This window comes from Lycorma delicatula, chromosome 1, assembly GCF_047948215.1.
Source record: "Lycorma delicatula isolate Av1 chromosome 1, ASM4794821v1, whole genome shotgun sequence".
NCBI classification, from domain to species: Eukaryota; Metazoa; Arthropoda; class Insecta; order Hemiptera; family Fulgoridae; genus Lycorma; species Lycorma delicatula.
The window spans coordinates 259,681,099-259,708,348 of NC_134455.1; the positions used below are offsets into that span (position 1 = coordinate 259,681,099).

Sequence of the window (27,250 nt, forward strand, 5' to 3'; positions counted from 1 at the left end):
GACAACAATTTTCCACATTGGCTAAAAAGCTGAATAGTAAACCAAAACCATATACCCTGAATTATAAAGAAGCTCTTATATTGTAAAAGATTGTCATTTGCATAATTAATGAAAATAACTGATTTGGATATATAATTAATTATTCTTTTTAGTTAAAACGACTATTAGTATATATCTTTTATGGTCTTTATTTCAAAAAGCTGAAAATGATTTTTAAAATAAAAATTCCAAACAGTAATAGCTTAATTGCAAATTAATGTGAAATAAAAATGCAAGTTTAATATTATGTACATATAACTTTATTTATATAATCACTATTGTTTCAATAGTTATTGTCTTTGATCAACATATACAAAATACTGGTTATCAGGTAAATGTATTTTACATTCAAACAATTAATTATTCTACAATAAATTATGATTAATCATTATGACTTCATTTATTTTGGTGAGTTATTTGCTTCCATGATACAGATACTGTTTGACTATCTGGGGCACGTCCAAATGGTTTTGAACCATCCGTTGCAGTATATTGATTTACTCTATATTCCCTCAGCACTCTGTAGCCAAAAATATCAGTTCCTAGTTGCTGAAACAGATGAGTGACATTAAATTTTATAGACTTGTAAGTTAATACATTTTTCATATTTACAGTACATTTTGCTAAAGAAGAAAAAAGAGATTGTTCATTTATGTACTGTGCAGATTTTCTTATGCATTTTGAAGTTAACCATTTTTTGTTACCACTTTTCAACTATTAAAATAATTACTTTAAAATAGTTTACATTTTCAAAAAGTAATTTCTTAGAAGTGATCACCTTTATTTTTTAGCAAATGAAAAACCTGACAACACAGTTATAGGAGTTTCCCATCATGCGGCTTTTTCCAGATCCATGGCTTACAGTACAGCTAAATGTCTGTGCTACACTACTACTCCTTGTGGTGACAGGGGGTACTATTGACACAAAATACCCACTTAGTCACTAGTTTAGTGCATTTTTTTTTGGGAAGGGTGCGATTTAAAAAAAATTTTTTTTTGCAAATATAATTTTTTAACAAATGTATCTAAGAAAAATAAGATCTTAAATAGGTGAAATCTCGAGATACTGATGGTAAACTTGCTCTACAGCCTCACCCCCTTGACCTTTTAAGTTGAAAATTTAATGACATTAATGTCCCATACACAGAAGTAATCTGACCAAGTTTGGTCAAAATCAATCAAATAGTTCTGGAGATATAAGGTGAGAAACACACATACATACATACACACACACACACACACACACACACACACACACACACACACACATCTGGAAAATCTCCATCTGGTTTTTTGGTTTTCTTGGGTTCCTTAGTTGTCAAAATGTCAAGATCCAGTGAAAACTGCATATGCCCAAATTGACCAATTATGATACGTTTCCTTGTGTAGCTATAGCTCTGCTGTAGCGCTAGATGGGAAAGTAAAATGCCATCTCTGACTGATTCAAATTCAGCACCTTCATATGAATAAGACACTACACTTCACCACGGTGATCGGCAATTTTCTCTGATATCCTTTTGTTAATTACTTAAAAATATAAAAATTATAATTAAAATTGCAAACAATCTTATCTTACTTCCTTGTGTATTTTCTTCTTGTTTAATAATTTTCAATCTCTGTACATGACTAATATATATTCTTTAATTGCTTAAATTAAGTGAATGAGTTCTTCTTTTATAAAAAGTATGTAACTTTTTTTAAGCTACTTTTCAAATGCTTTCTTAGTGTCAGAAAACTGTTTGGATTTTTAAGTTAACTCAACAAGATCTCAATATATATATATTTTATATATATATATATGCATTCGGTCTTTGACCCTTTTAGAAAACCACACTATTCATCTTCATACTTTTTCCAAGAAGAATAATAAATCATTTGAGAACATTTAACAGCAATTCATAACAGGTTGGGTGTCATCTGGGCATCATATCATTCAGTTGGGAGTTCTAATATGTGCAATAAATTTACTTGTTTACTGTACAGTTCAGTATTGTAAAAATAATATGATTAAAAACATTTGTACTTTTAAGAAGTTACAAAGCAAACACATCTTTTTGGGTGATTTAAGTTTCTGTAAATGATGAAAGTGTTAATAGTTTCATATATTTTTTTCTTTTTCATAAAGTAGGAACAGAGATATTACATAAAAATCAAGTCATGCTTAATGTTATAATAAATTTAATGTAATGTCTAGTAATGTAATTTTGTAATATATTACAAATTTTGTATGAAACTATTTCTTATATTATTTAAAAATATTAGTAATATTCTTATTTTATTTTGTACTACACTGATTAACTGATTGATTTGTCTCATATGCTGGAAATATCTAGTTATCTTATGCAGATTTCTTGATTTAGGGGGCTGAAGGCAGCTGATTTCTTTAAATATAATAAGTATACTCGTATTTATAATTCATTATATTGGTAGATTGCCCCAGTTAAGATTTGTTGTTAACTGGACCTCACACATCTAACCACTGCCATTCTAATACACCACACTCTATTGGTGTGTATTTGTGAATAATCTGTTTTTTTATTGTTTCTCTTTTTCTTCTCTCCTGGGCTGGTTCCTGCAGTAGAGCTCAGGGGAGAGTCCTTTACTCTAATGGTCCTCCACATCTCGGCCTGCCAGTCGGATCTCACTTTGCGCCTGCCTCAAACCCCCAGAGTAGGATCCAACAGGCCCAGCTATGCCATCCCTGGGTCCTCACCCCGGGAGCCGAGGCTCAGTCTTTATGCCAATGCCTCTAACAGGGACACCCTCTAAGTGGGGCATCCCCGCTGGAACTCAGTCTTTTTCACTCGGGAGTGCGAGAGTCCCCGTGCCTCATCGCTACCACCCACTCGTGCAAGCACGTGCGAACAGCAGCTCCGCAGATGGCTGTCCCTCATTCACGAGCTCTCCGAATCCTTCAACACTCACTACAAACTCAGAACACCATGTGTTCTGGGGTATCCGGGTCGCCACAGTAAGGGCAGTAGGGGTCATCCGCCCTCCTCCTACCACACAGGTAGGCGCGGAAGACCTCATGGCCGGTCAGGAATTGCGTGAGACAGTAGTTAAGCTGACCAAACCAACGATCAGCCCACGGCTTTATATCCACGATAAGACTGCGCGTCCACCTGCCCTTGGTGGACGCATCCCACCTAGCTTGCCAATCTCGGAACAGGGCCGCATGTATGTCTCGCTTGAGCACTCGCCGGTGGCCCAACACTCGAGCCTCTGCCAGCTGCTGAAGAGGCAGCTGCTCCGTGACCACCAACACCGCCTCTGTCGACACCAAGGCATATGCTGATGCCAACTTGAGGGCCATGGGACGCTGTACCCCCTCTAGAAACTCCTATTGCGCCCCACGGCCATGGACCTCTTCCACGCCATAACGCCATAGAGAAGAGTTGCATTTACCACGTGTGTATACAGCCTTCTTTTCGTGAAGTGGCTTTCTTTGGCTCGTGGTCTGCCGATGTTCGAGAGAAACCTAGCCAGATGCTGCACCATTCGTCCGCTCACTAACCTCTTTCACATAGTGGGTGAACGATCGCTTGTGATCCAACCACATTCTCAGGTACTTCGTGGTTTCCCGCGACTGGACCACCTCTCCCTCAATGTTGATTGCAATGGGCTCCAGCACCCGTCTACCCGCCAGCGGGACGAACACAGATTTTCCTCAGGACGGCTACAACTTCTTTTCCGTCATCCATCTTCAGATCTTAGCTGTAGTAGCGTTTGTCACCTCTCCTCAGGCTTCTCCACCACCAGAAGGGCCAAATCATCAGTGTAGGCAATAAGAGTCATCCCTCCTGGGTAACGCAGCCGATGTACCTCATCATAGACCACGTTCCACAGGGGAGGTCCCAAGACAGAGCCTGGGGGCACCCTACGCGTAGACCGGAATCACAGCTCGTTATCCTCTGCCTATATACAAGTCGTCGATCGTCGAGGTAATCCTGTACTATCCTCCTCAGGTAGCCATTAAAGCCCTTCCCCTCAGCACCTGGAAGATAGACTCCCAGCTGGGGGAGTTGAATGTGTTCTGCACATCGAGAAATATTACAACTGGTATAATAACCAATCGTAATATTAGTCCTCTAGGTATCGGTCACCGCCTTATCAGCTATCTCCATTACTGCATTGACAGCATCAACTTTCCAGGTCGAAAGCCAAACTATCAATTGTGGAGACTTCTGCCATGGTCAATCTCAGTCTTACATTGATCATCTGCTCCAATAACTTAGTAATGTTGTTCACCAGACATATAGGCCTATACAAAGACGGAGACTCCTCAATGTTGGATATTTTGATTAAGACCAACCGTGATCTTTTCCAGGCCTCCGAGATGGATCGTCGACATAAATCACCATTTAGTACCCGAATGATCTCTGTTGGCGCCTCCTCCACCTAGATTCAGATCACCTCGACCGGTATTCACAATTCTAGGTGCAGTTTTCTAAGATTGAGCACAATAAGTTGCAACAGAAAACCTACACTTTTATAAAAAAAGTCTTTGTAATCTACAGATAAAACTGGAAGGGTACATTAGATGAACAGGAAAAAGAGACAGAGGGAGATGTTTACAGACAACGCGATTAAAATTATTTGCCAAGTTTTGCAGTGTTTTCTACTAGTGACAAAAATGTATTTTTGTGAAAAGTAATATTTTGATATTCAGATTTATTTAAAAATTTATTGAGTTTGAAAATGCTTTATATTATCTTTTACTTTGTTAAAAACATGAAGTTCAGTTATTATACAATTAGATTTATGAGTAAATATAAATCAAATTCGTACTTGTGTCAGAGGACTGGAATTAGTTGTGAAGATACTCGTAAAATCTGAATGTAGAGCTAATCTGATTACTTCTTCTTCCATAAACTGCATTACAGAGACATTTTCTGCTGGAGTTAAGTTTTGATTAGTACCCATCATAAAACTGTGCAAAACTTCGCCTTTTTTTTTTGGTAAATATTGCTCCCTGCAAAATCAAAGAATGTATTTCATCAAATATAAATGAATAAATAAATAAATTCATCATTAGTATGTTGTGATAAATCAAAATTCTGAGATTTCAAAGCATGTGTTAAACATGTTGTAATAGTTCCAGAAAAGGGTTACTTTGACTTGAAGTCAAAATAAGAGGATGAATTTATAAACATTAAACACCTTAATGTTAAAACCTTAATTGTAAATTAAATGTAGTACAAACTGTTGTAAACTTTAACGTTGCAGGGATTTCATATTTTTTTTTTAAATAAAAGAAAATGTAGTTCTTTATACACATAAGAACAAGAAAAAATTACAGCTTCTCTCATTAGTAGCTCCTTAATGTTGTTTTACAGTACTTCTTTCTTATCTTTTTTTTTAAGACACTGGTTTCTTATTTTTGCATTTCTTGAAAACATTTATTTTATAGGAATGTTATTTATTATAGGTCACACCATATTGTATATAAAAATATTTATAAAGAAAATAAAATTGGAAAAAAAAATTAAAACACACTATATATAATAATAATAATAATAATAATAATAATAATAATAATAATAATAATAAAAAACCCACTCTTGATTTTGAGTTTAAAGTAAATTCCAAATTACCACTTTATCAAATAAAGTTGGTTGATAAGTTGATATTTTTTAATTTGGTGTCAACATCAAAAAGTCAAAATTGAAAGAATTGAGTAATAGGCTATTATTTTTTCTTGATTTTGAAATCTTTTATTTCTTTTATAATATACTTTATTATAAATTAAATTAACATTTAATTAATAAATTATTAAAAATTCTATTTAAAAATCGTATCACTTGCATTTTTAAATATTCTATTGTGTTTTTTTTTTAAATCTACTGCTTTAGTTTACTTTGATTACACTATTTCCATTACACTATACAACACTGTATGACAAATATTTTTTTACTTTCTTAGCAGGGATAAACTTGCTGACAGATTGACAGGACCAGTTTTAGGTTGATGCATGTGAGATGCCTCACCCTACCATAGGCCCCTGGGTTTAGGAGGAATGCCATAATCAGGAAAGTACATAAAAAAATCAATTAAAATTTATGATGAAATTTATCTTCATAACTAAAGTAAAACATGAATAGGTCTACACATCAGGATAGACGTTTTTAGGTTCTGGCCGGTTCTAATAAAGAATACACTGGTTAGTGAACCTATTGCCCGGTATATCTATAAGATAGGAAGATTACTCTTCATAAAATTCATCAGTTTCACGAAAAGCCCAAAGGTTTTTGGTTAATTATCACTGAATATTTTACCACTCTTATTTTCTCTACAATTATTTGGGTAAAAAATAATCATGTTAAAAATAATAAAATCATAAGTAATATATTTTGTACATTTAACATTTCAAAATAACTTTTTAACCTTTTTGTTTGGTGTTCGAAAAATATCAAAGTAATATTTTAGCTGTAGCTTTTAATATGTTCAAAAATTTTAATTCACAAAATTTTGACACAATTGAATTTTTATGAGTGTAGAAAAATATATTGCATGCTAATACTTTTCTTTACTTTTTCCAACTGTTAAATTTGCTACAAAAGTTGGACATTTCATTTTTTTCTTTTTTTTTAAATTTATAATAAGTATTTCATTATTGGTTACGTTTATTTCCAATTTATGAAAGAATTTTCATAGGTACTGACCTCTTGTTTATGCATCAATTATTCAAATAATGAAGAAGTAAATAAATAAAGTTAAAAAGCAAACCTTTGCAGATACAATCTATAAATCAGAGTGAACATTTTAATAAATTAAGAAAGCATAATAAAAATAAGTGTTTTTGTAATTGTTAAGTAGACTAAATAAGGCAAAATAAATTTTGAGGTTTTAGATGGTAAGCTAAAATTTTTTTGTTTGGGCACAAAATGTCCTGTGGTCAGTTCTATTTTTCATAATGTTTGTTTTCTTTCCATTAGATTTTCAGTTGTATTTATTAACTGAATTTTCCTTCTCTTACACTTTACTGATTAAAAAAATGTGAGAAAGACGAGAAAGTTTAAAATTAATACATTTTAACTTAAATACAACTATTACGAGAGGTTATCTCTAAAGTAAAAACCGTTTCATAGTAAACGGGTTTATTCTGAAAACTTTATAAGTATTTTTTATTTCTCTTAAAGTGCATACCTTATATTACTTCTCTATATAATCACCACATGAATTAAGACATTTATCGTAGCGATTCACAAGCTTCCATATACCCTCGTCGTATTCTTCTGCCACCAGTTCATTTAGCCACTGATTAACAGCATTTTTAAGCTATCGTTACCCGCGAATTGCTTACCACTCAAAAATTCTTTCAATTTCCCAAACTAATGATAATCAGAAGGAGCTAAATCCGGACTATATGGCGGTGATCGTAAATTTCCCATCCAAATGTTCTCAGTAAATTACGTGTCGAGCCCGCATCATGTGGACGTGCATTATCGTGCAGCGGGACGATGCCGTCCACGTCGCCAATTTTGAATGGTGCGCCGTAACTTACGTAGAGTTTTGCAGTAGGCTTTTGCATTTATAGTCGTTCCATGTGGCATGAAATCAGTCAGCAGTATGCGAAACCGATCCCAAAAGATTGTGGCCATCAGTTTGCGTCCAAATGGCTGAGGCTTGACCTTTGATGGTCTGGTTGGTGATTGAGGATGACGCTATTCACTTGACTGCCGTTTTCTCTCTGGCGTGTAGTACGAAATCCATGTTTCATCGCCGGTAACAATTGATTAAGAAACTCATCACCTTTTTCTGTGTAGCACATCAATAATTCCAAAGCAGATCCCATTCGGATTTTTTATGACGTTCTGTTAAGACGTGTGGGATTCAACGCGCACAAACCTTCCTGAAGCCTAAATAGTCATGAACAATGCGACCAATAACAGCTCTTGAAACATCAGGAAAAAGAAGGACCTGGTTGGAAATCGTTGAGGGACATCTTTTCTGATTTCATAATCGACGCGTTGGGTCTCCCCGAACGTTCTTCATCATGCACAGTAATTCTGTTATTTCTAATCCTTTTTACACCACTTTCGGAAGTTTCTTTCATTCATTACAGTACACACAGTAACCAACTTCCTATGATTAGCAGCTATTTTGATGGTTTAAAAAACGTATGACTACGTATTTCACAGTCGGCGGCAACATCAATTTTTCTATTTATATTATAACGTAATAACTCACACGTAATCAAAGATACTACAACGCGACAATTTACAGACAACAATGCAGTGTGTACGTTACTAGCATGGCCTTGAGTGACACAGGTTCGCTAAACTAAAGGAGAGAAATTTCCCAGTGGTCTTTACTTTAGAGATATCCCTCTTAGTTGGAATGGTTGTTGGATTGCAATGAATGTAAAATTTTTCTTCTGAGTGTAGCATGTGTACAAGCATGCTGATTAAAATAATAAATAAAAGAGTTGTATTAAATTGTTTTATATATAAAAGATTTTTTTTTTAACAGTTGGTCATAATTCTAATGATTTAATGTAAATTCTAAAGAATTACAGATGAGAGATTTTTAAAATAATATTTTACTGTTTGAATTCAGTTATACATAAGCAAGATTTGTCATATTTTTAATGAATAATATAGGAGCAGAGTTTAGTTCTGATAAAACTCTACTACAGCTATTAAATTTCAGCAGTTTACTTTTGTTGATTTCCATTCTGTACATCACCTTAAATAAAACCTTATTTTTCCTTCATTCTTTCACTGTTTGAAAGATCAGAATAAGTGATCTTGCCTGCTTGACTCAACTTTAACTTTCAGATTTCTTCTTCCATACAAATTAATTTTTTCTGATTTCAATCTACTTCTAAAAAATAAAATGTTCAGAATACAGCTTTACACCTAATTTCTTGGTTTGGTCAAGTCTTGCTTCTTAAAATGTCCAAAACATTCATTGTTTAGTAATACTATTTTTTAGACAAAATTTTGAGATCAAATAAAAATAAGAATATACCTTACAGGTTGCTCCATCGTTTCAAGAAACTCAAATACAATCTGCATTTGGCTTGTAAGTTCTACTTCAGGCTCATCATGGACATCAAAATTTAGGGAAACTCCAATTAGTTTTCCATTTTTTGCTCTAACTACGAAACTAAAACAAAAAGTCATATTATTCTATATCTTAACAGTTTAAGAGAAATAAAAATCATTTGCAGAATTAAAACAAATTTGAGTTTTATTATTTTTTATTATAAATGATTTTTTAATTATACATGTTGTGTGTTTAATAAAATGAAAACAAGATCATATTGATCCTATGAAATTCCTAGCCACAGCCAGAATCCAAACTTGGGGCATTCAGTATAACAGTTGTTTCTCTATTGATTTGAGGCTACAGAAACTATATTGTATTGGTACCTACTGAAAGAACATTACGTTAGTTGTAATACAACTTTTACGTAGTTTAACAATTTGAAATAAACAAAATAAAATATAATTGGACTGTGTATCATGCTATGAAACTACTTAACATGGGAGTGTTTGTTTCATAGAGACTAGTAAAAGATAAAAAAAAGATTGTGGCATTTCAAGTTAAAAAATATAATAAGTCACTGGTATAGAGATCTCATTAGTTTTATTTAAAGGCAAGATCTTTGACGTTATAAAATATTTGTTCATGTTTTTATATTGAAATCTTTAGTTTCTAACTAAACAAATTTAACGTTATGTTTCAATTCTGGTTAGTAATGCTATTAAAAATCATTATCCATCTAGCTTATCTAATTTTAACTAATAAGATTGCTATGTAGAATTATCAAAAAAATTAATTTATTCTTATTGTGAATTATCCTTACTGTTAAGTTATATATATTATATCATAATATGATATACAGATATATGATATGTATATCATTATATTTGTGTAAGATATTGTAGAATAATGAAAGTTTGTATTTAAATGTTAACATTTATGAAAATATAATGGGAATCACAATTATAATTTTCATATTTGTTAGGTAGAAAACTTTTATTCAAAATATGTATTGTGATCCATAAAGGTATTGCAGCTTCTTTAGTAAAAATTCAGTTATACTCAAAAATAACTATATAACTATATAAATAATAATAACTATATAATACTATATTATAGTAAAAAATCTAATCAATGAAACAGTAATTGTATAAACATTAGTAAACAATTAATGAAGCAATAAATTAATGTTGTTGAAGCTTATTTTCTGTCTGAGGTAGTATTCTATTTTTAACCTTAAATAATCATTTATTTACTTTTTATTTCTATTAGACCTTGGATATACTTTTGCATATAACGTAAAGAAGGTGAAGTGGTTGGTGAAAAAAAGCCAGGTCGTTGATGGGGATTAAACCTGACACCTATAAGTGTAAGTTACACGTCATTGTATACAAAAATACAGTCAATTTTTAATTATATTTATATTAAGATAGAGCTAGATGAATCTTTTCCTTTCAAAGAGTGTATACTTCTCTATATTTCTTGTAAAGTTTAATGTTTTGATTAGCATCTATAAAATTAGTTGTCATAGTTTTTTTAGAATATTGTTAAGAATTTTAAATTGGCAGTTTTCCTTCTATACAATCAAAAAGAGGTTTCTTTGATTTGATAAGAAACATTATTTTTTAACAGTTTAACAAATAATAAGATCTAAGTTGCTATGTATGTGAAAATTATTATTTGCTTAGAGTAGTGATGCTAAGGTTACATTTCAGAATGTCTAGTATGTGATGTACGCATGTTAAATGCCACTATTAATCAACTGGAGCAATTTGACATGAGACACTAATACTCTTGATGTTGTATGCCTAATAAGAGTCAACAGTTCAAATCATTACAGCTTGAAATGGGTGTCTATTGGCTGTAAAATAATTTTGATTTTGGATTCTGAATTCTATTAAAATACTATGCTCAGAAGTAGATTAATTATTCTGATTTCCTTTAATCATATTTTTCTTGTTATTTTTCTACCTGAAATTATTTTTAAACAGATTACAATGTGAGAAACTGTGGTTACATCATAATTCTTTCTTATAGTATCAAATGAACTGGAAAAGACGATTATGTTGCATTTAATCATTTTTTTTTAATTTTTACTTTATTTATTTATTATTTTTTTTTAATTTATAGTATATAAATGAATAAAAATTGGTGTTTAAAAACATACCTCAGTCTAGTTCTTAGCAATGCAACCCATATTTTGTCAAGCAACTCATGGTAATCTTCACGACGTATAGGAGGCTCTATCCATCTTTCCAAATCAGCCTTCTCAAAAAAACTGTCCGTTATCATTCTGTTGAGAGAAAAATTAATACTTTAAAAAAATTAATTTGTTAAATTATTTTATTTTAATAATGATAAAAAATTGACAGTAATCTTATTTTATTTCAATCACTTTTCTGTTATTATATGCAACATTAGTGAGATTTATTATTCATTTCATTAATGAAAGTTTCTTTAAAATTAAATTGCTTCATTTCATTAAATAATTTAAATCATTTTTTGTGCTGTTATGTTTAGTTAAAAATAGACACAATCAAGTCTTTAGTATGATATCTTAAACATGTTCATTTTTAAAAAAGTCAAAACTAAAATCACTGCAGATCAAAATTTCCTCACAATATTTAAGGAAGTATGAGTTACATATGAATATCCATTTCAAGACATTTTTCAGCTGATTTATCAGATCTCATTGAAGAACAAAAGATTATTCATTATAACTGAAATCCTAGAATATCATCCGTTACACCTAATATTCACAAACGTGTGTTAATACACTCATTGACTTACCTGCCCAGAATTAAAAAAAAAAAATTAAAACAAACACCACAAAATATAACTAACTGATAATAGAAACAAAAATTCCAAAGAAATAAAATTGAATAATCAGGATATGTTAACTAATTTGAGGATTATTAGTTCTCCAACAGCTAACCTATTAGAATAAATTTATAATTTTTGTAACATTTTCTCATTGTCCTAGATATTTCCTAATTTCATTATATCTTTGCAAATGAATTTAAAGGTTAATAATTTACTTCATTATTATGATAAATAATTGACAGAAGTCTTAATTTATTCCAAACACGGTTTGGATATTACATACAACATTAGTGAGAAATATTATTCATTTCATTACTGAAAGTTTCTTTAAAAATCAGACAAGACTGAAAAAAGTACCATTTATTCACTATTTTTAAACCAGATTTGATTTTATGACAATGTAAAATTGCAATGAAAGTCTAAAATTCATCAAATTAACTGCATAATAACATTTTTCCATCCTCCTTGCAAAATTTGAACATTTTTGGATCAATAGTTTTCTGTTTTCAATTTACAAGAAATTGCTATTTCAAACAGGGTATTTCATCTCAAGTGTAAATGTAGCAATACTGTAATTTTCACTACTAGCCTGACATTAACAGTAAAGTTACCTAGAAGTAAAATATATGTACAACAGGCTGAACAATTACATTAAGGCTACTGCAATTAACAAGCATTCTAATATATTTCTTCAGCCAATATTTATAATTCAAACAATTACTTAACGCTCAATTTAATTTTGAATTTATGTGGTACAGTATTTATTAAAATAACCAGTATTTGTTAAACACATAAACAAGTACATATACAAACATGCAATTTATAAGTTATTATAAAAATAAATTATCTAATAAAATATTTTTTAAAGACCGTTTCATGAAAACCAATCCTGTAACATAGAATTATTACTCATTGTAACATTTACATCATGATGATGAAGATGATGATGCATGTATCATTCATGTTAGTATATTGTATATTGTAAGTTCACTATATGATAATTTTTATTAATAATACAAAATATCAGGTGTCTGTATAACCATCAATCTTCCTATCCATTGCTTTAAAACTCAAATTTCTGGAAATAGGATAGTCTGATTAGATTTTTACCTATGTTTTGTAGAGACTACTAGAATACAACTTTCATTAATGTATTCTCAGGAAAATTGGCTAAGAGAAATTTCTACAAAAAAATATAATTGCTGTTTGATTGTAGAATATGAGATTATTATTAATTAAGGAGAAAATTATGTTGATTAAATTAATATTATTTAGATTTTCTTTTATATTTTTAAAATTACTTATTTCTATTGAATTCATACATATTACATTATTATAATCTGTAAAAATGAAACGAAAACCATCATCTCCTTGAAGTGTGATACAATCCTTAACTATCTCTAATTTTAAATTAAGATTTAAATGAATAAATTATAATTATTTAAGGCAGCATTTTTTATGTTCTGAGGAGATACTTTACCTGTATACATCAGATTTATGGTTTTCATGTAATATTTCTGATGAATACAATTCTTTGAATTTCTTTTCAGTAACTGTTTTATCAGTTTCAGTTTCAGGTACCATCCTTTCAACAATCTGCCTCAGTGTTTCAGCTGATACAAATTCTGTAATACCTATGACAGAATTATTTATAATTAAAATAATATACACATATGTAATATACATAAATCTTCATGTATAAAAAATAAATGCTCAAGCAGTTTTACTAGTTTACACCATTAATGCAAGTAAATATTAATCGTGTTTTTTATCAGTAGTCAAATTTCTGTTAATTTTCATTGAGTTATCAGAATGATAATAATTAATTATATGCTACTAAATTTAACAATAATATAAACTCAATGAAATAATATTCAAATTATAAATAAAAATTTCTACTACATGCGTATCTGAACAATCGTGTTTTTGTAAATATAAAAGAAAGAGTTTGCTAAATGGTTACTGGAATAAATTCAAAACCAGAAAACACACAAAATCTGTTAATAAAAAATTATTTAAAATCTAAAAATAAATGACCATTTAGATTATTTTGCAATCATTTAGACCATGGATGAAATAACATGAAATACAAATTACCTCCAAAATTGATATGGCCATTTTATAACAAAACTTATCCCATGCCAAGGTTACTAAGGAAAGTGAGAAGTGTATTATGTTTCTTATTAAGCCAAAGTTACTGATGTACATCAGCTTATAAAAATCCTAAAAAATCCGGAACATTTTTAGCCCTCGAGTAACTCCTTCAGTCCGTTCTCCGATCAAAATATCACGTAAAGCTAGTTAATAGAATGTAACATTATCTACAATTAACAAAAACATTTACCAATACAATTAATCTAATATTTTTTATCATTTTGATTTCCGAACAAGATAATGTATACTACACCAGGAGTTACGAAGCTAATTTATTTTTACAGAATAAACTACGATATTAATATGTTAAACACAGTTCCGCCACTTTTCTGCTGTTACCTCAGCGATACCGTATTCAAGTAAACATTTACCACTAATTTGTACGTTTTGTTACTCCGAGCTACAAATCCTTTTATTTGATACCACACTAGCTCAACTGCATTCAGACTGCGTTGGTATGGTAGCAATCGTAATACAGTACTGTATGTCCATTTGCTTCAGCTATATCAATGATTACATATTTGTTAAATTCTTGCTTATTTTTTTTAACTTCTAATAGTTAAAAATTTAGAATCAAATGGGATTTGTTTTTCTCTGTCACGATATTATATCCACTTTTAGCCATGATGAATTTGGGATTTTTTGTAATTTTATACTATAGTATGCAGCATTATTCATAACAATTAAACTATTTGGCGGAATTAATTTCATAATCGTATTAAACCGGTTTTTAAAAAAGTTACCATTCATATCTTTGTTGTAAACTCTTTGTATTGCATTTGTAAATAATAATGCACCATTAATAAATCCATCTTAAGTCTCGAAATGACCTACAATCAAGCGTTTTCCTTCATTACTTGCCGGTTTTATATCGGTACTTAAATCAGACAGAAAAGTCTATTTAGATGTTTTAACGGACGTACCACACCAAACTTTATTGATTGAATGACCTTCATTCACCCAACTTTCATCCAGATAAAAATCTTTTATCCCATTTTCCTAAACTCATTAATTCAGTTCAAATATTTCCTTCACCAAATTTTTGTCATCTTTATCAATGATAACACTATTTCTACTTTTCCTGCAAGTTTGAAAATTTTCTTTTTTTGAGGTGTATATTACCCCATATTTTTTCTTTTCAGCTCACGACTCTCACTATTTGAAATCGATACACCGTGACTTCGGATTCGGCTTCTACTAGTTTACTTTCTAGAGTGGAGTATTTTTCGTGAAATTATTGAAAACATTAAGAACTATCATCTTTTCTCCACTTGCCAACATTTTACCTTTTCTGTGTTTAACTATGCAAAAAGAAAGACTCTTGGTCATAGTTATTAAATTTCACGACACTTAAAAACACTTATAAACAAAAACTTAATTTCTTGCATTGTAATAAAGGAAGTCAGTTATACGTTTCAAAAAATTGGTTAAAGCAAATTAATGACAAAAACAACCTCACTAAAAGTAACTTCTATCACGAGCAGTTGACAACACCACAGTTAAAATAACAATGAAGTTTCCCAAGGCCAAGTAATCGTTTTTAAAATAGAGTCGGAAATATAATTTAACTGTTTCTTAAAAATATAAGTAGCTATGAAGTATTGTTATTGTTTATAAATGCTATTATTGTATAACATCGTACATGATATGTACCGAATTGCAGTTCAAATACTTGCACTAACACACAGAACATTTTTTTACTCTATGCCTCAAGTAGCAAATAATGTGAATATTATAAAATTAAGGAAACTGAAATTAGCATAAATTTTCCAATAATGCATTGTTTACATTGATATCCTATCATATTTATCATTACATAATAATAAGTTATAACGTGATAATCTTAGATTAATAACGGGGTAAGAAATGATTAACATTCTATCGTGAGGTAGCTATTTTTAAAAGTGATGTGTCATTTTTGTACACCCAGCATATTGCATCAGACAATTGAAGATTATCATATGTGTGTGTGTGTGTGTGTGTGTGTGTGTTGTGTTTTGCACCCACCACAAACATATGGTTTACTTCAGGGCTCAACGTAAAGTATACCGAAAATAGATCTTTAATTCAGGAACTTTGTAAAGACTTCTCTCATTCCTTTAATAAAACAATATAAACCAAGCCTTAGAAAAGCTATATTTTTCCTGACTGGACAGTGTAAATTTGAGTCTCGTTTGAGAAATATGGGCCTTTTTATAGAAGAACCAGTGTGTACTGATTATACAAAGCAAGTTATGCCAATAATCCAATGAGTCTGTTAGGCATCCTTTCCTTGAACTCAAGGGGCTCCAATATAAATGAAATCTGATCTTTGAAGTTTCCCTCTACATGAATTTAAAATCTGAACTTGTAATTAGACTGCTTCTTTTTCTAAATGTAGAGCCATGATCTAGGCTCAGAGCAAATGAAGGATACACACAATTAGCCTTTCACATTGAGGTGTTTCAGTACAGATATGCTTGTTTTTATTTATCCTTAATCCAATCTTAAGTACAAGTAAATTTGGATATCAGTTTAAAAAAAAGCTTATTTAACTAATGTGTGAATCATGAAAAATTACAGTTGTAGGAATCTTGAGTTTAAATGGTAATAGTAACTATATGCTGTATATGTCTGTACTAATTGTTATTTCAGATACTTACCTATGAGATATCCCAAATCCTTTAATTTGGTTACTGTATAAACAGAATTAAGGGAGTTTCCACCCAGTTGGTAGAAACTGGAATCAAGGGAGAGCTTTCCTCTCATAGTTGAGCCAAGAACAGTCCTTATGGTTTTTAAAAGACCTTCAGCTGCAGCCAATTTATGTTCTGGGACACCAGTATAATCGAGTTCATCTGTGTCATCATCTGCAAAATTGTAACATTTAAATATAATTGTACTCAGATTTTAATAGCTTTGCTCTATTATCTAACTATTGTATAAATTGTCTCAGATGGTTTAAGATAAACCTGATACTAGAAACCCACCGGGTTGGTCTAGTGGTGAACGCGTCTTCCCAAATCAGCTGATTTGGAAGTTGAGAGTTCCAGTGTTCAAGTCCTAGTAAAGCCAGTTATTTTTACTTGGATTTGAATACTAGATCGTGGATACCGGTGTTCTTTGGTGGTTGGGTTTCAATTAACCACACATCTCAGGAATGGTCGAACTGAGAATGTACAAGATTACACTTCATTTACACTCATATATATCATCCTCTGAAGAATTATCTAAACGGTAGTTACTGGAGGCTAAACAGGAAAAGGAAAGAAACCCGATACTAGAAAGATGGCTGTAGGATAGAAGGTATCAAATCATTATAATTCATATAATTTATTTTTTATCTTATTGCTCTTCTATTACCATTTGCAGGCTATTGGCCTGGTAAAATCACAAAACTGAAAACTTTATTGAAAAATTATAAATTTAAAAGACAACTAAAAATATTTAAGTTTTTTTTGTAGTGTTTATATTGTAACAATACCATTGTAACAGACGTGAGTAATGAATTCCTTAAAATTAAGAAGAAAGTATGAAAAAAATAATTAAAGGAATCCAGAAGGAATCTCTTTCTCGAGCTAAAAGGTTCGTTTAGCAATCATTCTTTGTAACACTGCCAATGGCACACGTTCAACAGCTGTTTGATGAGAAGGGTTACTACACTACAGTAGGAATTTATGGGAAAATGTAAGGGAGCAGATGATAATTCTCATACTTCAACAGTAAGGAATGTGGTTCTGCAGGCCAGGGCATATAAGACTGCTCAGACAAAGGGGAAAAAGTTAGTGTGTCTTCATGAAAGAGACTTCATTGGAAAAAGGGAGACGATTTCAAAAATCATAATATTGTATTTTTAATGTAGGGAAAAATCTAGGGAAGGTTTTCCATTTGAACATAAACCTTATAGCTTCTGAGATCCCAATGGTGGCCATTTTGAGTTTATCACTGTATATTTACATTAAATCTAAAATAAATTTAATCTGGTAATTGAATAGAGTACATTTTAGGAAACACGCTGGTTTAAAATAAACTGGGGCAATTGTCAACAATTGCGATACTTCAAATTAGTTACTTCAAATTAATTCACTGTTGACCATGTCAATGTACATAAATCATTTTGATAAAAGTATATGACATCCTATTATTTTATATTAACTGTTTGAGTTTGAAAGAATTATTGACAAAAAATTGGTAAGATCATTTTCTGCAATATATGATTGAAAATGATTAAAAATACTTATCAAGTATATATTACTACAAGTACATAAGGCAATATGCTTGGGGAAAAAAATTATGTTTATGAATGTCTATAAAAGTCTGTCCATCTGTTCAGGCATCACTTCTGAATAAGTATTCATTTTTAATTAAAATTATAGGTTGAGTAGATTACAATGTTAATTGAACATAATTCACCAGTTGGCCCCATCACTCTGATGGTAAAAAATGACCTTTAGCTTTTTTTTAATTTTATTTATGAATTACACATAGTTCTTACATTAAAATTTCCTCAGGCTTTTTTCTTCTCTGATTCACTTTAAAACCTATTAATTTTAAACTTTGTTTGCCTGATAGTATTTTTATTACTGATATTAATTTTATTAAACATCTCCCAAAAAGGGAGATGTTTAATGCACATTCCTCATTTACTTTCAGAAATTTTCCATAATATTTTTGAATTAAAAAAAAAAATATTTTGTAGATTAATCTTAATCTACAATAAAGTGATTTATTAATAAGGAAAAATAAACACATCAGTTGGCAGGGAATTCTGTTTTTATAAATTAAACGTATATTTTGATATGGGCACAGTCAATCAATTTCAATTTATTTTTATAAAATGAAATTCAAAAAGCTTGATTAAAACTCTAATTAATAACCTCAGCCTACCTTCAAAAATTCTCCTAATATTGCTCCTTCAAAATGAAAGAGAATCACTTCAGCCATAAATATTTGACCGATCTTAAGATCATTCAAATGAAAGATATGATCATCAGTGAAAATGAAACTAAAAAACTGTTTCCTTAAAACATATTGTCGCGTGTTTGCGGCTCGACCAAGATACTGTGAAATTATTTTGTTGAAAAATGTTGTACATCTATCACAACACACTGTCGAAGGTTGTTAATGACGTATTCAGGAGAGCTACTGTCTACAATTTTATTAATGGTGGCCATTTTGAAAATCTGTCATAATTAACAGTGCAGTTCTGTTGTAATTCTTTCTTCCTAACAAATAAAACTAAAAACACCCACTTCAAGGTAAAAGTATTTTAATCTTACCTTTATTTTATTTTCCACTAATTTTCGAACTTAGAAAATATTATTTGAAAACAAAGTGCTAATACATTAGGTTTCCATTTAAAATAACTGCAGATGATAATAATATTGCATTTAAAAATTGTCATATAGATTGACAATGACCATCAAAAATGCAGGCGGTTTCCTGAAGGTATCATTAAAAGATTTCCACAATGTCTTTTTTTTCTACAATGCAAAAAACAGCTATTATCTAGTGTTAAAATTGGAATTTTTTTTTTTTTTTGAGTATACAATTGTCATCGAATAGCTTTGTAGTGGCTGGTTTTAGAGAGAAAATTCCAAGAATAAAGATGTCTTAAAATGATATTTTCTATAAAAAATGCAATACAAACAAGAGGTTTCCTTTGAAAAAATAATGTTAGCCGTCATATTGGTAAAAGAGCAAGATTTAAAAAATGGAAATACTGTATTTTTAACGTAGGAAAAAATCTATGGAAGGTTCCCTATTGAAAGTTTTCTCATAAAAGTTTTAATTTACTAGGCGCCAATGGTAGCCATTTTGAATTGATCATTCTCTTCATTATTCAAAATACAGTTTTTGAAAGTCGGGTTGTAATTGCAAAAATTCTAAATTAATTTGTCATACATAATTATAAGTTTGTTTTTAATTAAATGTTCTGAAACGTTTGAATGAATTTTCTGATTATTTTCTTTTCTCTTTCTTTTATTATTGTTATTATTTAATCTTCAGGTGTTATTTGATTCATTTGTTTGAGATATGTATATTTAATCACATTCAATACATACATAATTTTTTTTTTGACTTACATGTATTATTATTTAAGAATTTAATTACATCCAAATATTTGCAGATTCATGTAACAATATGTATACATTATATATATATATATATAATTATTTTGTCGCTTTGTATTCACTTTGTATTATTTTATCGTCGAATGGCTTCGAAGGTTCGTGGCACGTTAAAACCTTATGGTGGTAGCCCTGAGAAGGGCTGTTTGAGGTATCAGGATTTGCGGCCCGGAAAATGGCTGGAAGCTGGTCTGCGGCGAAGTCGACTCGGTTGTAATCGGGGAGTTGCGACTCAGTCATTAAAATCAGAACGGACTTCCCCTCAGCGGCAGTTGGGTCCCCACTACAGTGGGGCAGTGGTGGCCCCCAGAGTCCTACAGTGTCGGGTTCGCGTCGGTGATCTTTTGCCGGTGCGGTTCTCCATGAGCGATCCCACGCTAGGCCTGTTTCTGATGCCGAGTCCACCAGCCAGGGCGATTGAAGTCCGAGCAGCTGGAGCAAGAAGGTAGCGTCCGCGCCCAGCGGCTCCCTCGGTAGGGCCGGCCGGGCCTGCTACTCCGGTGGGGATGTTGACATCCGCCGGCCAGGGAACTTCTCTCTCCTTCCATCTTCTTTTTCTTCTTGGTCTTCTCCAGGCGGTGGTCAACAACAAATTGAAAATTCACTTTGTGCATGCTCTTTTATTGGATCTTGCGAGTGGTGGGGAGCAGCGTTGCTTTAGTGGGAGATCTGCGCGGTTATCTACGCTTGTGCAAGTGCGTGCGTATACTGTACTTCTGCTGATATCTGAGATGCTAGCTTTGTGTCCGCCGATTTTGCGCTAGCCATATATGTGGTAACAATTTATTTGACTTGAAGGTTTTGGCAACTACAACATTCATTTATCATCAACAAAAAAAATGTAGGATGATATAATTGGGTGTAGGCCTGCAGTTATTGGGGAAAGAATAAACAAATAACTTTAAGTAATAACATCTTTGGTGCTTTATTAATTTTTTTCTTTTTCTACCAGAAGTGCTTTTAAAAAAAATTGAATGTTGTCTAAGATAATCCTGTCAAATTAATGAATTTATCTAAGCAGTAAAATTAAAAGAAAATATAATGTAAAACACTGGAATGTCTAAACCAGAGGTTCTCACCTTTTTGGGCCTGCGCCCCCTTTGCATCCTCAATTTAATTTGGCCCCCTTAGACATAATGAATTGAATTAAATAGTCTACTGTGATATTATGACTAATAAATGTAACTTAAAAAATGTTTTATAATACTTTTATTATATAAATATAAAAAAAAGTATTTATTTTGTTGAGAGAACATCGTAATTAACTAAATTAATAATTCTATAATACAAAGGATTCTCCCCTCATTGCAGTTAAAATTTCAGGCTACATTATTTGGTTTTATTTCTTAAGAATACAATTAATGAGAGGGCTGACACTGTTTTGTTCACAAATTTTTAAATATTTGGTTCCAACTGTGATAATACACACCTCAGATCACTTTTAACATCCAGCTGTGCTTGGTATTTTAATCTGATTTAAGCCAGAACAGAACACTCAGATTCATGTAGATACATTGATGAAACTGCACTAACATCTTTGCAGCTTCCACAGTAACATGTGAGTACACAGGAAAATAGCTTAACCAAAATTCTTCAACAGTCATGTTTGGGAACTCTTCATTTGTTTCAGAATACATTTCAGGTTGATTGCTTGTTCCTGAAGGGAATCAGGAAGCATGTCCACTTTGATTTTGATTGGATCTTGGGTCAAATGAGATTGCCAGCTATCTGAAGAAAGATTTGGAAAGTAGTGTCCAATTTCAGTTTTCAAGGATGTTCTGAAATTAAGTTCTTCAGTTCACTTTTAAATTTAATGGAAGATTTTGTTTGTCGTCAAGACATGTTAAGGAAGAAAAGTTTGGTTCTAAACTCTGAAGGCGACATTGCCACAAAGATGACAAAAATAAGAATAATGCATCATAAGTCTTCAAAATGTTTTTCTGTTTTTGCAGTTTCAAATTCAAATATTTTATCAGTTCAAAGAAGTCTGCCAACTGGTGGATACATTTCTTGTCTGTGTATTGCATGTACAGATCTTCCTTATTTGAACTCATAAAAAAAAATTAAACTTCTGATTTCAGATTGAATAGCCTCTCTTGTTTCCTGTTTAGCCTCCGGTAATTACTGTTTAGATAATTCTTCAGAGGATGAATGAGGGTGATATGTATGAGTGTAAATGAAGTGTAGTCTTGTACATTCTCAGTTCGACCATTCCTGAGATGTGTGGTTAATTGAAACCTAACCACCAAAGAACACCGGTATCCACGAACTAGTATTCAAATCCGTGTAAAAACAATTGGCTTTACTAGGACTTGAATGCTGTAACTCTAGACTTCCAAATCAGCTGATTTGGGAAGACGCGTTAACCACTAGACCAACCCGGTGGGTTAGATTGAATAGCCTAGTGAGCACATACCTTCTGAGAGCCAATCAACTTCAGTGCGGTAAAGAAGAGTTTGTTGATGACTTTTCAATTCATGACATAAACCATCAAAAAATCTGCTATTCAAGCACTATATTTGTTATACTTTGATTACCAATTTTAAAACAGTATTAAGTGTTTCAGGCAGAGTCTTAAAAGCATTGTAAGACTCTTATAGTCTTATGTCTATTTAAACAAGCTTGTCTGTGTACAATACAATGAAAACCAATGATGTTAAGGTTCTATTATTTTGTAAGCACACAAATCCAGAATGACAGGTGTCATGGCTTGGAGCCCTCAGTGCATATTCCAACAATATTCTTCCATGAAAGATCACTAGCTGTCAAAAAAGTACCCAGAGCAGAACAAAATTATTGTCTGATTTTATGGTTGTATGAAGAATTTGGGAAAATAATATTTTCTTTATGAAGAGTTTCCATCAATATATCTACAGTAAACAACTCAGTGAAATGTCAGTTATCTTGTTGGAGAAAAAAGAACAGAGATTTCTTTACCTTTTTTATTACTTGTGTTTTTTTTAAATCTTGTGCCATTTCATAAATTCTACATTTTACTCTGCCTTTTGAGAGTTGTATTTTTGCAATTCTATTGTAGCTTTCCTTTCCAAATAAAGTGCTGCATACAGTTAGTAAACATGGTTTTAAAAGTGATCCACCAATGGCATGTGATTTCTTGTCTTTTGCTATAAGCAAAGCAAAGCAAGATTGTAAGAAAATTCAACAGTCTTTTCATTCTCCACTTGAAGAACTTCCAGTGGAAATGAGTTTCATTTGTTTAAATGAGTTTCTCTTTCCATCAAAAAACTCCCTTGGTTTGTCTTTCAAGCCAGGATGAGTGGTAGTCAAATGGTGTTCTAATATCCTGTGGCATTGTTTATTACTCAGAACATTGTGACAAATAACACACTAAGGCAAATGACAATCATTCTTTTGAATGTATCAAATTTGACTTGTAAGTCAAATCTTATATAATCATCACTGTAGTCTTCTCTTTAATAATGATTTAGCCATGTTTAGTACTACTAAGCACAATAATCATGTGCACAAATGACTGGAACATAATAACAATCCTTAATTGTATAGGGTAGCCTTTAACTAGTAATAAAATTACCCTTGTCATGGTAGTGTTTTCTCAAGAAGAACTGTTTGCTTCTAACAGAGAAGTAGAAGGATCTAGTGATATTGGGTCAAACTATTTGGGTTTAGGCCGGTGTTAAATAAGACATTTATTTGAATGCAGTTATATCTAGTGGTGATGATGAGAACTATTTGCAGAAGTTCCTTTTCTAAGGCCTTGCATGAATGCTTTGTTTATTACAAGTTTTTATTGTTCGGCTAATTTATGTATATTTTCATTGTTTTTGCTGAGAAAAAAGTTGAACTTAGACATTTTTTCTCAGTGTACCACACCTCCCCTGAAATTCTCCTATGGCCTCCAGGAAGACACAGCCCCCCAGGTTAAGAACTCATGATCTATATCATGTACAACCAAAATAAAGAACAAAATTCTTAATTTGTAATTTCTACATATAAAAAAAATAGCTAAACAAAATAGTTACCACACTAAATTTAGAAAATGTACAAACATATATAAAAAAAATTAACTATACAATGGGATAACACTGTAAATAAAGGAAAAAAAATTAATAAGAACAAAAAACATTTATAAGAACAAAAGATATTTAAAATGTAATTATGTTATTAAAACAGTAGAATTTATTATGAAAAATATACAATAGATAAACACATGATATTTCATCATTAATAAAAATGGAGAACTGTTTATAAAATATTTGAGCCCTACAAATAATGTGTGTGATAAATATTGTAAATGCGATATTTATAAAATAAGTGTGACTGATGGAACACATTTATTCAGAAAAACCAATCAGTTATTTAAAACAAAATTTATATAACAATTGAGAACAGCAAAACTAAAAATTTGTAACAGGTAAGTACTTCATAAAAAAAATACACCATACATAATATAAAAAAAAAAAAAAAAAACTTTAGAAGGAAATAATAATATAAATAGATTAGAACAATATTGGAAAAGTATTAAATTTATAAATTCAAAATTAAACATAATTTAATAAATTGATAAACAATACAAGCCAATATTGTAAAGATCACATGAATTGAAAGTATAATCACATTTTCATAATAAATACTAATATATATATATATATATATATATATATATATATATTAGTTTTAGTATAAAATATTAAAACATATCTGAGTTTTATTTAGATTGATATTTGATTTATTGTTTAATTGTGTATTTTATCAAGTTAGATGTTTCATATATAAAATTCTACTTACTGCAAGAGGACTCTGCATAATGTTTTAGTAATGTTTGTCTATCAACTTTTCCATTCACTAGTAGTGGAATGGTATCAATAACAAACACCTGAAAAATTCAGAAACAGTACTTATGAATTAATTATCCTCTTATAATTTAAAATATTTCAGTAACATAAATTTTATTATATTCCACTATTAATATGAAAATTTTTTAAATATAGTTTTCTATGTACACACAATGCTCAGATGTGTTAAAGGGTACAGACAGCTTATTTAGGTGGCTTAATAGTATTTGTCATAGTGATTTATTTGATTTTTGGTTTTACTCCAAAGCATGAAAATGTGATGTAAAGTTTCAATAATTTTTAATATTTAAAATAATTATTATACCTTATTTTAATTACAGCTGACATTTTATAAATTTAACAAAAAACATTGTAACATTTAAAGACAATGGATTAATTCTTCTACTGAGTTGATGCAGTATGTGTAATACATTGTTTTACAGAAGAACAGAGAATATTGATTGGTTGCTTCAAACCGTCTATCCCAATTATCTTTCTTATAGCTCTGATGCATGTACAGTATAAACTGGTCTCTCTAATGACCAAAAGAGAATGAGGAGGTCACTTACAAAATGCAGGTGATGTTCAGCCATGTAGCTGAATATCTTGTGTATTTTTAGCAAGCTTAATGTATGCAACATTACAATTGACTTATTAAAAAAGGTAACAGAAAATCACTTCAGTCCTCAATTTTCTGGTTTTTCTACTGAATGGCTATGACATTTTTAAAATAACAAGTAAACTGCTTACTAGTATTATGGTTTTGGCACATGACAAACAAACACTGTGAGATAAAAGATGACTTGACAAAAAATCTTTGACACAAACCAGGAATTGAACTTCTGGAGTAAATAACTACATATTTAACCAGCTATAGACATTAGATTAAAATTAGATCACATTCAGATATGCATTTCAAATTATTTAAATGTGTTATCTGTATGTACTGTTTGTTAAAATGAAAGGTTCTGCTAAATTTGAACTGAGGAGGCTTATATCATTGTAACTGAGTTGGGTTGGCAGATCCTACAGTGGGGATTGAGTTCATAACATAAATTTTATATTATTTATGTTTTATAAATTCACAAACTGAAGAAATAAAAATTTTACAGAATGGAAATAAACAAAAAATAAATAAATTTTCTAGTGTACTAGTCAACATACATGTGGACACACACATGTTAAGTTGAGTGTGGATAAAAATTTTACAGTAAACCACTTAAAAGAGTTTTCTTACTAATAACTATGTTGTATTTGTATTATACACACGTATATTATTTGTATATATATATATATATTTTTTTTTTACTATTGCCATATGTGTATTTTTATTATTTATTGTGGGGTTTTTTAAGGGTCATTAGGCATATTAAATATCCACAATATTCAACAAAATTATGCTTAACATTGTTTAATTTTTGGTAATCAATTTATTAAAAATCCATTCTGGATTTTATTTTTACTTTACATTTCTTAATTTCCAATGGGTATTGAGGATTGCTATTACTTGTCACCATGTTCCAGCTTCTTTGTAATCATAAGGTTTTAAGGGATGCAATTAACTAACTACTACCCCAAGACCCCAAAATTAATTAAAAAGATAGCTTAAGATAGTAATTCAAATGGTTTGTATCATATTTTTGAATTACTTGTACATAGTAAAAGTCCACAATGCTAAAGTTTATTGTTACTGTCAAAAAATGTAAATTTTAGTAGTTGAACAAGAAGTATAAAGATTGAGTTAAGTAAATTTTTAAGATGTAAGCCAAAAATAATGAATTAGAGATAAAGCAGGTATAAAAATTGAATTACGTATTAACAAGCATGATTTTTTTTATCCTTCAGAGTGATTTAAAACATTATCTATAAAACTTAACTTCTCTTGGTTAATATAACAGAAATCCACATACTGTGTTGATCTGTGCTGTTACACGGTCAATATTACAATAACAGTAATGTTCAAGAACCAAGAGAGTGATTTAACTGGTATTATTTTGTGTTTATATTTATCTAAATTAATCATCAGATTGGTGTCTGCCCAAGAAATATGCATTAATGAATTCTTTCTTTCAAAGTACATGCTATAAGTCATGTAACACTGACTTTCTGTATAAAATAATTAATTATAAAGTACTATAATCTTGTTGTTTATCTAAAACTAACATAAGTAATATCTACAATAATAAAAATAAATTTCATTTTTTTCTAACCTGCGGTATAGCATATGGCGGTAAAGATGTCATAAGATGATCCTCAATATCTTGAGGCAAATAGTTGTACCCAGAGTTAAGTGTTACATATGCGATTATCATCTGC

General features: G+C 30.7%; 1 protein-coding gene across 2 annotated transcripts in view; it reads right to left on the reverse strand.

Moving 5' to 3' along the window:
- Window positions 1–276: 276 nt before the first annotated feature.
- Window positions 277–27,250, reverse strand: part of e (nonribosomal peptide synthetase ebony) — a 105,690-nt gene continuing 78,716 nt past the window's right edge. For both annotated transcript variants that reach the window (XM_075376397.1, XM_075376402.1), the window contains exons 10-17: window positions 27,145–27,246; window positions 24,888–24,975; window positions 16,653–16,859; window positions 13,337–13,490; window positions 11,201–11,326; window positions 9,016–9,153; window positions 4,831–5,014; window positions 277–588 (exon numbers count right to left, since the gene is read on the reverse strand). In XM_075376397.1, the coding sequence (XP_075232512.1) occupies window positions 436–588; window positions 4,831–5,014; window positions 9,016–9,153; window positions 11,201–11,326; window positions 13,337–13,490; window positions 16,653–16,859; window positions 24,888–24,975; window positions 27,145–27,246 (1,152 nt within the window). In that variant the 3' untranslated portion in view covers window positions 277–435. The remainder of the gene's footprint in view (window positions 589–4,830; window positions 5,015–9,015; window positions 9,154–11,200; window positions 11,327–13,336; window positions 13,491–16,652; window positions 16,860–24,887; window positions 24,976–27,144; window positions 27,247–27,250) is intronic.